The following is an 11,331-nucleotide window of genomic DNA, read 5'->3' on the forward strand; positions in this document are numbered from 1 at the left end:
CCTCTTGCTGCTTTGGCAGTTCTGCATTTCACTTGTGTTGCTCTCCATTTCCGCCGCTTGGCTCTCCTTTTTCTGTCACTTAGTTCACTAACGGACAGCCTTTTCAAACTGTGCTCAGAACAGCTAAAATCACATTTTGTTTATACAGATTTTACAGTTAGCACAAGCCATTACAGTTTTATAGCCTTTTTATTGGTACAAAGATTAATAGTCTTTGGGCCCTATCTTCCCAAAAGCGGTAATTTAGCATTTGCCTGTTATAATTGTACTGGGCATAGGCGTGCCACATGCCAAAGCAGGCATTTCAGCGCTAAAATTACTTTGCGCTAAGACCTTTGAAAAGGACCTCTTATCCGCTAAAACACTCGCTGCGCTTGATCGCGCACCATTTACCCGCTGCAAACACGTTTCTATTGTCCAACCCCAGTCAACAAAATAACCCGAATTGCATCAAAACACAGATGTTTTTAAAAGGTATATAGGGAATATCACCTGTACGAACATAGGGCCTTATGTGCTGTTCAAAATCGGGGGGGAAATGAACAAAACAAAAGTACAGTGGGGCGACTTTGGTTTGAAAACGTACACTTGTGAAATTTGGCTAGAATAATCAATAGATTTATGAAATATCACTTTTCCTCAAATTTCATACACAAAGAATGAAAATAACATGTTCATAACATAATACAAAATCTCTGTGCAAGATGGCAATAATAGAGTACTGACAATGCCAGAAAAGATGGGGCACAGTTTCTGGGTGACCTGAGCAAAAAGAACAATTTATATTTAGATCATCCTTAAATTCCTTGAGAAAATGCTTTGCAGGGTAATTTGATAGGAAACCTCTCTAATCTTTTCTAATAAGTTATGACTAATAACGTGTTCGTGAGGGAATTACCAAACTTTTATCCAATTTTTTTTACTGTACCTACTTATTCATCCGGATAGTTTCCGGTGATACCAGAGCCAGGGCCGGATTAATAGTACCATGGGCCCCGGGGCTATTCATTTTCTAAGCCCCCCCCTCCTGCTGCAAAAAAGATATAGAAGTTTTTTGGACGTTTGGATGTTTTTTAGCCATATTTAAAGTTATATCTCATTTACATACATACATTCAAAGCCATGTGTAAGATGTCACAATAAGCACTTTTATTAAAACAAAATAAAGTGCAAAGACTGGGTAGAACATAATACATGTAAATTAAAACTTAAATAGTGCATATTAAATCAAATTTGTACAGGTTTTCCTCTTCTGCTTAACTAAATACACAGCTGTGCAATAACAATACAAATATAAACAGAACAAAAATAACAACTGACCAAATACCAACTATCAATATTGTGACAATATTGTAGGGATGACTATAGTGCTTTCACAAAATAGAAACACTGACATTTTTATAAATAATAATCATCAGTAATGTGGAAATAATAACTAAGAGGGTAAGGGCAAATAATAGAACAGCTAGAACAGTGTGATAAGAAATTACATCACTTTACTGTAATGCAGCCTTTAAAACCAGGAATACTAGACACTTATCACCATATCCAACATCTAAGACCATTTCTAGTCTCATATCACCATTATGCATCCAGTCCTACTTCAGCATTCAGTATGCCAGGGGTCACCAAGGGCAACATTTTGCTGAGGGCTGGCGCCGACATGAAAAGATTTGGGGCATTTGAAACCAGATTTAGAGGAATAACTCATTTTAAATTAACAGTTGTGATGTCATTATTCAGTCTTAACCACCAATATTTGATCCTTTTCTCACTGGGTGGGTTTATTTAAGCATATATCAGGGTATATGATATAAGGGTCACACAAGAACAAAAACGCACTCTTGAAGCTAAATAAATCCAAAACCAAACAAGTTAATTATTTACATTTTTACTTCAAGCTTCCTCAATGTAGAACAGTCATTTCTTACACATGAGATTACTTTTAGCCTTTTAGTCATCAAGATTATTGAAAGATATTCCATATTCCAGACTGAAATGCTATAACAGAAGTATTGGCCAGAATGACATGAACATTTGGACACTTATTCAGCGGGTATTTTGTATGTTGCGTTCAGGTGCAGTGTAAAATATATATATATATATATGTATATATATATATATATATATATATATATATATATATATATATATATATATATATATATTTTAAGGGGCCCTTGGGGCCCCAAGACGGCGTGCATTTAGCCTGTGCATTAAACTGGGACTGCTCCACTCTAACTATAGCCGTTTTCCCACATGCGCTTTGTACCGCTAAATGACCGGAACGTGGTCTAATGCCTGCATGTGTGAAAGTTGTCGTGCCGGTATAAGCGCGACCCCGTCATCGCGGACATTTCACCAGTTTCGAGCCAGTCAGAAGAGCGGTATGCGCGATAACGGGCGCAAGTATAGAAAGGGGTCCAGTCATTTGCCGGCATGGGCGAGGTGTACACACGTTGCTTAATGTTCCAGCGGGCATAATCTAATCATTCGCGCACATTAAAGCAAACTGGCGAAATGATCTTGTGATCTCTCCTCTCTGCTGCCTGCTCGCTCTCTGGCCACAGTCAGTCCTCCTCCTTCAGTCACAGCCCGACAGGGACACAGACGAAGCAAATGCACGAAGCGAAATGTGGAAGTATTTTGCTTACGTTGCCGACAGCGAAGGCAAGCCCGGACACATCAAACGAAGCCAGTCTGTAAAAAGTGCTTCAACGCGACGCAGGTGAACGGATAAACAAGCAAACTTATTTCACCATCAAGAGTTTTGCCGACACGTCACTCCCCACCCGCTCTGCAGTGCCGCCCCGCCCCCCAACATACAGGCAATTTCGCTGCTAGATTCCCATATGCGCGAGCAGAAGTGTGAAGGGAAATGTCCGATATTGACTTACAGGTAATTTTCCGGTACGCATGTGGGAAAACGGCTTATGAAACTGAGCTGCGAGATGAGAAACTGCGGCCAGCAGTGGACCTCTCATCCACGCTGGTGGTTCGGGAGTAGACCGAGCCATTGATTCTGTCCTGCGGGATGAAGGTCCCCATAATCTGGCACAGCCTCCATGGAGACCTGCTCATCAGCCTCACGAGGTGCTTCCTGAACTTCTCCCCGATGAACACGTACAAGAAGGGGTTGAGGCAGCTGTGAGAGTAGGCGATGATCTCGGTGGCCTCCATCGACCGCCTGATGGCCTTGCTGGTGTCGCATGCCGTATAAACCTGCATCAGCTCCAAGGCTTTGAAGAATGATGCAATGTTGTAGGGCACCCAGCAGCAGAAGAACACGGCCACCACTATGAGAACCAAACGGATGGCATGTTTCTTGGATGACTGACGACTGCACATCAGTGTCCGAATGATGCGGGCGTAGCAAAACATCATGATGGTCATTGGGATCAACAGGCCGAGTATGTTCATTTTGAAAAGGCTGAAGATGCTCCAGAAGTGCTCGCCGGGTTCTTTGACAGGAGCGCAGAATTTCTTTCGAGACCCCTGTACTTCAAGAAAGCTCACGTCAGGAAAAGAAGCGGCAAATCCAGCCAACCAGGTAACAACAGCTGCGAGAATCCCAAAAGAGCGCGTCCGTGCCCGCAGAGCGGACACCGCATGAACTATAGCCAGGTACCTGTCAATGCTCATAAGGGTGATGAAGAAGATCCCGCCGTAAAAGCCGATATAGTAGGCACCCAGGACCACCTTGCACATGCCATCCCCGAAGATCCACTGGTCGCGGGCTTGGTGGGCGAGGAAGGGCAGGGAACACAACAGGAGGAGGTCGGCGAGGGCCAGGTTGAGGAGACAGATGTCGGTCATGCTGCGGAGGCGCGCCCCGCAAGCGATGACCCAGAGGACCAGAGCGTTGCCCAGGAGGCCCACGATGAAGAAGATGGAGTAGAGGATGGGGAGAATGTGGGCTGCATGGCTATCGTACACACACAGGCCACCATCAGGGTAGTCACTGTAGTCGTAGTAGTCTCCAGTGGTGCTCTCGCTGAAAGGTTCCTCTGTAGAGCTGAGAGAGAAATTGAGGAGTGAGCCAACAGGAAAGACAAATGAATGATTAGGGAAGTTTCCAGTATTTCAGATACATTTTCTTTAGGTTAAGAAAAGTATGACTATAGCTAGAAATACCAGATTCTCCATCCACATTCTTTCTCCATTAATTTATTTTCATACTCGTACATAGAGCAAGCACCACATAATGAGTCCAGAAGTAGCATGCAAGGCGGAAGTCCCGGACTTCCTGGATCTTACGGGAAAAAGTCAATGGGGTTTTAGAATGGGGATTTCACTTAAATGCATAAAATGTATGTGGCAAACAAAAGTTTATGGGAGCGGTAATTTGGGTTCAGCAGGATAAACTTCACAAATGAATCGAATCACTTTGATGACTTTTGAAATGTAAATGCGTTTTTTTAGCGCGTTTTTTAGAAAACACTTCAAAAAGCATAAAAGTGGTTGAGTTTCGTAAAGATTATCCTGCTGAACCCAAATGACCACTCCCATAAATTTCTGTTATTACCACAGACCTTATTTGATGCATTTAAGTGAAATCCACATTCTAAAACCATATTGACTTTTCACCGTAAGATCCAGGAAATCCGGGACTTCCGCATTCTGACTACAAAAATATGTTACCCCTGCGGGATTCTATTCCTGTCATACTGTCACATAAAGCATTCACAAAGATAATTTTGTAAGTGTTAAAGCTGCACAGTTACTTACAGCATTCATTATATCAGTTTGTTTCAATTCATTTCCAAGCATTTACATGGTCCAGTATACGGCTCAGGCATTTACATGGTACAGTACGGATCAGGGAGAAATAAACCCAACAACTGGAAAGGAAATGAAAAAAAGGAACCAGTGTGTATCACTGCTCCACACCCGCTGGATAGCATGTTTAGTCTAGTTTCAAATTCATTTTTAATTCTGATACAGCTTAAAGTGTCTGTGTGTTTTCTTCTTATTAAGCTCACACACATTTGTATGAAGGTGAACTGAGTGCTGAAAATTATGCCATATACTAGAGCCCAGCAGAGTTAAAGTAGTTGTTATGGAATTATATCCATGTGATACATGCAGATTAAACATTGATGGAAGTGCAATATCAAATTGACTAAATAATGTATTGTGCACTTAAACCAGAAGGGGGGGTGGGGGGTGTGGTCAGAGGGATTCTGTTCTGTATTGATTAGCTAGTTTAAAAAAGTGATTTTTCAAAAGTTGAGTCTGTCTCCTGTGAGTTACATTACTCATAGTTGTCTCATATTACAAAAATCAGAGGTGGAAAAATACTCAGATACTGTACAAGTAGCCTACTGTACTCCCCAAGTACTCAGTCCTTTTTTGAGGATTTGTACTTTTAAAGTATTGTTATAATGCTATACTTTTTACTCTTGCTTGAGTAATTTAGATATTCTACTTGAGTACTTTTAAATGTAATGAGTCAATTCAGATTTTTGTTTTGCACACCGCACTATGAAAACAGCACAGTAGCGTTGGGACTGCTCGCTAACCATGGATGTATTAAAAGAACGGGATAGGGGACGTGCCACGCCCACCCATGCATTCGGACGGAGGTTGTTCACTGACGCATGAAGCCATCATGGGGCGTTTTTCTTCCTGGTTTTACTTCCTGATTACCTCCTGACCATGCGGCCCAAGGCGAAGTGTGCATGTGTGCCATGACGTGTTCCATGACGTCTCCCACCCCTCCCACCCATGGATTGTATTACAAGAAGAAAATACACCCGTATACGGCTCTTAGTGGCTTCTGAAGAAAAAATGCCCCATAAAAAATTAGTTGATAATTACAAGTCTTTTTATACTTTGAGTGACACCCGGAAAAAATCCCCCTGGGTTTAACAGCTGCCGGGGTCCCCATGCAAGTGGATGGGAATTTTCCTTTCTGGGCTGCATGGCGTCACGTGACTTGCAATACAGAGCTTCGCCATCATGTTAAAATGGCTTCACAGCCCAGCGCTATTCCTGGGGGCTTGTCGCTAACGAGTTCCAGAATCACTTCTGCATTTAGGGTCGCCCAAACTGGTGGCCCACATTCAAGACTGGCCAATTAGATTAGACTGGTGTAGAGGATCAAACTGTAATGATCCCAATCTTCATGTTACTTCAGATATCTCCGTTTCATTTGACACGGCTGATCTCCATGGCATCTGATTGTGATACAGTAGACTCAGTTCTCAGTCTGTTGACGCCGCTCACATGTTTACAACTTTACCATAAGAGTCACAAATAGCATACCTCTTCTAAAGCCACCTATTTCTGAAGAGAATGGTGAAAACGACATACCCAAAGTAAAATGCTTACTGTGGCTGAACCGCTAGGGTTACAGACAACTGCCTGACCTTTTCTGAAAGGGAAGACTTGAAAGTTTCTGTTCCAAGTGTCAGAATGACTCTATGTGTTACTGACCCTGAGTAACACCAGCTCAAACACAGTGGTTGATTCTCGCCTAGAATAAAAAACACTTTTAGAGTGTAAACAGTTACCTGTGTTGTTGTATTTATGGCTAGAAACCCAATGGAGACATAGGCCCCTATTCTCCCACAGGCCTTCGGCGCTAAAACGGGCCTTCGGCACTAAAAAACGTGCCTTGCGCCTGCCTCGGGAAGATATCAATATGGCTTTACGCTGCCAAATGCGCTTTAGGCCGAATGGGCGTGGCGCACTCCCTGAATGGGCGAGAATGGGCGTTTCGGCGTTAAATATCGGCGTAATGATATCTTCCCACCTGGCGTAAATTTAGCGCTTTGCGCTTTTGAAAACCAGGCCTATTCAGTGCGCCGGTTGCGCGGAGCACTCCTCTGGCTCTCCTCTGTCACCCTTCTCTGTGTCACTCCCTCTCTCTTGCTCATATCAGTCTGACAGGCACAATACGACTCTCTCTCTCTGACTCCCTCGCTCAGACAGACACAACACGTCCCATAGAAAAAATAAGTTGTAAGTTCACTGCAATGTGAATGTCCCAGCATGCATTGTGCTTCTCCATTTCGCTACTAAATAGCAACCAAATGAGCCGAAAACCTATATTAAGAGAGGATCTAAATAATGTGTAATGGTAACACAACCTGCAATTGTAGAGCATTTCAATATTGGACCAAATAAAACATCGAAATGAAAACACCACCCTATGTGAAACATATATGTCCTCCTGGTCCTATATATATCTCTTGTCAATTTAACGTGATTTAGATAAGTGACAGCGGAACGCGCTTCTACTGTCATCTGCTATACTGTGATGTCTGCTCCAATAACTTGGCCCTACTTCACATTTAGTTTTACAATAAAAACACATTTATGCAATGACTTTACATAATGTAGGGTATATTTATGTGCATCATCCTTCCTGCAGCAGGCGAGAGAAAATTATATCTTTCTGGACAAACTTTCACCAATCTAATAGGCTATATTTTTCTAGCTGATGCATTTAGAACATTCTTTTAACTTTGATCTTGCTATAGTGTAGGGTATTTACATGCTTGCAGTATTTAAACTGCAGTTAGATTGGTTTGAGAAGCATAATAATATGGAATAATAGCCTATATATGGAGACAGACAGACTGGATGAAGGGAGGGGGGGGGGCAGAGCGCTTGGCTTTTGTCTGGTTTTGCTGGACCACTGGAATTGGAGCTTAAAAGGCAAGCGTGCGATTCGTTTATTGCACTTATCCAATGAGCATGACGGTGCATAATTTTACGCTTAAAAGGCGTGGTTGTAATGCTTTAGGCTGCGTGTAGCGCCAACACCAAGATATCAAGTGCGCTGGTCCACGCCCACTGCGCCAGGCGCTCGGCCTAGAAACTACGCCGATGCAAAGATAGGGGCCATAGCCTTACCACATCCCAACTCAAAGAAGATGAAAAAATACCAAAACATGAGTATTTGGCAGTGGTTTTTGAAGGGAGGTACCTAGGCGGATTTGCAAAAAGCCATTTGAAAAAGCAAAATAATCTGAAATGTTGTCTTTGTCTTTGTACAAAGACGGCTATAACTTCCGCTGTGTTGATCTGATCCGAAAAAGGAAGACATGGTTCGATGCGCAAGATTCAGACAATTAATTTGATATGTAGCATGAACAGCATTGTTCAGAATTAACCACCTAATTCATCACGTTAATGACAGATGAACAGCAAAAAAATCAAAAACGTAACACCCGTGTTACGGTGCAATGCAAGAGGTTTTAATAAATTATTAATTATGTTTAAGTAATACTTATTCAGCACTCTTGTGCTTTTGTTAAACGTTACTTAACGGATACATGTGTCTAACTGCACACTATTAAGCATTAGTTAAAAATTAGTAAATAATTAATTACTAATTCATCATTTATAAAGCATTGTTCATACATTACTAAGCATTAGTGAGCAATTCATAAACACTGTTATAAATGTTTTATTGTTGATTAAAACGCAAATTTATAATGCAATTAACGATTGTATTTAATCTAATTTATAAATGCCTTAGATAGTTCTCACTGTAGATGATGTAACACAAAATACTTAACTAACAGACGAATTACCTTAATCACATTGGGAATGTCTAGGGGGCTGGCCACCCTTGAAATCTGATTGGCCAGGGGTGGCCAGTCCCCTAGACACACCCCGTGTAATTAAGGTAGTTAGTAGTTGTTAGTCTAAAGTGAGGACTATCTATGCATTACAAAGCATTTATACATTTTATTAAATACAATTGTCAAATACATTATACATTAGATTATTAATAAAACATTTATAACTGTTTATGATTTATTTACTAATGCTTAGTGAACAATGCTTTATAAATTGTGAATTACGTATTTACTAATACTTAACTAATGCTTAATAGTGTGCAGTTTTTATAAAGTGTTACCGATACATGTTTTCAACTTTACGATAAGGGTCACAAAGAGCATTAATAAATTGTTAAAGGTCCCATTCCGTGCAAAAGCTGTTTTTACTTGTAAATGCATATATACTGCTGTCATCCCTCCCTGTAATGAGTGGTCACAAGCTCAGAACTGCCACAGTTGGATTTGTCCCTATCCAGCTTCCCCCTGCAGTCTCCTTCAAGCCACGCCCCCTAACGCTCTGTTCCCCCAGACGGGAGAATGTGACGTCAGTCGCTTCCTCAAGCATACTGCGCGGGTCTCTCTCACACAAGCTACCTGCACCATTTTGTCTATAGCCACAAAATTAACACTTCTAGCTGGAGCGACGCCAACTGTACGTGATCCAGCAACTGCGGAGGTGCATTCGGTAAGTCTAGGCATTTTGAGATGTCCTCTTTAGCGTAGTTGTGGACACATCCTAGCGTGCTGGTCCACAGACGCTAATCTGATTGGCCGCTGGGAGCCTGGGGCGGGCTCTCCCTCAGCGGCCAATGGGAACTGTTAGTTCTGAATATATTATAGAAACAGACCATTCTTGGGATGCAACGAGAGGAGGAAGGGACAACTCCGTCACAACAAACGGGGTTGCTATATTTTCGACAAATTAATCCAGAATCATGTTTTATGGACCAGAGACACACGTTTTTAAGAGGTTACAGCTGCACAAATTGGGACCTTTAATGTCTGTTTTGGCAGGATTGATTTTCAAAACTTTCCCCTCATATGATTCATTTTTTCTCTCATTTAGAACACAAAATCCATTGCGTTTGGTTTTGTTGCAATTAGTGAGGTTGACCTTGACCCACATTATTACTTGACTATGTGAGTAGGTTTGTGTAGCTACAGAGTGATAACTATAGCTATAAGATCGGCAGGGTTATCATTATACCAAATTGTACTTGAGTTAATTTTCACTAAAGTAATAATACTCGTACTTGAGTAGGATCTGTCAGTACTCTTTCCACCTCTGTAAATACAGCACATGTATAATTATGCATAGACTTGGTGAGTTGTACACTTACAACCTACTGGCATCTCTTCAACAAAAGTAAGTAGTAAGTAAGTAAGTAAGTAAGTAAGTAAGTAAGTAATACTTTATTTATATAGCACTTTTCAAATCCATAGATCACAAAGTACTTTACATACAGGAAATAAAAACAGGTTTATAGCAGGTTAGTTCAAAATTTAGCCAGCAGGTACACAAAAGCAGGCTAAAACGTCAACCGGCACAAATGGCAACAGGTAAAAACACAACCATAGCATGTGCAGGAACAGCACATAAAACATCAAAAATTAAAACCAATCAGGCAACAAATAAAAAGAACTAAGTTGGATCAAATTAATAAAAAGCTTGTTTAAGTAAATAGGTTTTAAGAAGCGATTTAAAAGTGGCCACTGAATCTGCCAATCTAGGGGGAGGCGATTCCACAGTGTTGGCGCTATGGACGAAAAAGCCCGCTCGCCTTTCGTTCTGAGTCTGGTTCGGGGGACAAGTAACAGTCCTTGCTCCGATGACCTGAGTGGCCTTGCTGAATTCTATGGCTTCAGGAGTTCAGAGATATAGCGAGGGGCTAGGCCTCACAAAGCTTTAAAAGTAATTAAAAGTATTTTAAAATGAATTATCTGTCAGTGGCAGAGTGATCAGGAGCAAAAATCAAAATCTCAGTTTTATCTGCATTTAGTTGGAGGAAATTGAGCGACATCCAATTTTTTATGGCAGCCAAGCAATCCTGGAGGATATATAGGTTGCTCTGGTCATTTGGCTTAACCGACAAATAAAGCTGCGTATCATCTGCATAACAGTGGTAGGACATATTATGGAAGCTATACTTATTATTAACAGGCAAAAGTGAAAGTCTCACCTCTCAGTGCTGTTAACCAGATAACTGCTGGTGTTCATCTTGGATCACAATATATTGAGAAACAAGACCAAATCAAACCCTCTACTGTATATCCATTTGGAATGTGCCGTCTAGCTACTATTACTCAAGGCTTGCGTAATATGCTACAGTGTACATATAACGTCAGATACCTCCTCCCTCTGTTGCTCTTACTTCCTCTGAGAGTCTATACTTGTCCCACCACCACACACACCCCCACCCAGCCAGCCTCTCCAGTCTCGCTGGCCAGCCTCCCCTCCCTACCGTGAGTGGAGTCTGGCGCCGCAGGGGGTACGGTGGTGCAGTGGTAAGCGCTGTCGCCTCACAGCTCGAAGGTCCTGAGTTCGATTCTCGCCTGGGACGCTGCGGGCGCTGGAGTTGTGACCCCCCCATATCTTCAGTGCCTACTGCCCAGGTGGGCTATCTCGTCGAAAGGGCCTTTCTGTGTGGAGTTTGCATGTTCTCCCCGTACCCCCCAGGGGGTTCCTCCGCACATAACCCCCCACTAAAAACATGCAGAAGATCGTCATCCGACCAGTGACGACAACATCTGAAGT

General features: G+C 42.0%; 1 protein-coding gene across 1 annotated transcript; it reads right to left on the reverse strand.

The window, feature by feature from the left end:
- Nucleotides 1-2,926: 2,926 nt before the first annotated feature.
- On the reverse strand, nucleotides 2,927-10,874 carry LOC310799917 (C-C chemokine receptor type 5-like). The gene is made up of 2 exons (XM_083662526.1): nucleotides 10,757-10,874; nucleotides 2,927-4,015 (listed from the first exon to the last, which is right to left on the reverse strand). Exons 1-2 carry the CDS (start codon nucleotides 10,792-10,794, stop codon nucleotides 2,932-2,934), a joined length of 1,122 nt encoding a protein of 373 aa, XP_083518652.1. The 5' UTR covers nucleotides 10,795-10,874; the 3' UTR covers nucleotides 2,927-2,931.
- Between the last annotated feature and the right edge of the window lie 457 nt (nucleotides 10,875-11,331).

The sequence above is a fragment of the Poromitra crassiceps genome, assembly GCF_964638095.1.
Source record: "Poromitra crassiceps genome assembly, chromosome: 29".
NCBI lineage: Eukaryota > Metazoa > Chordata > Actinopteri > Beryciformes > Melamphaidae > Poromitra > Poromitra crassiceps.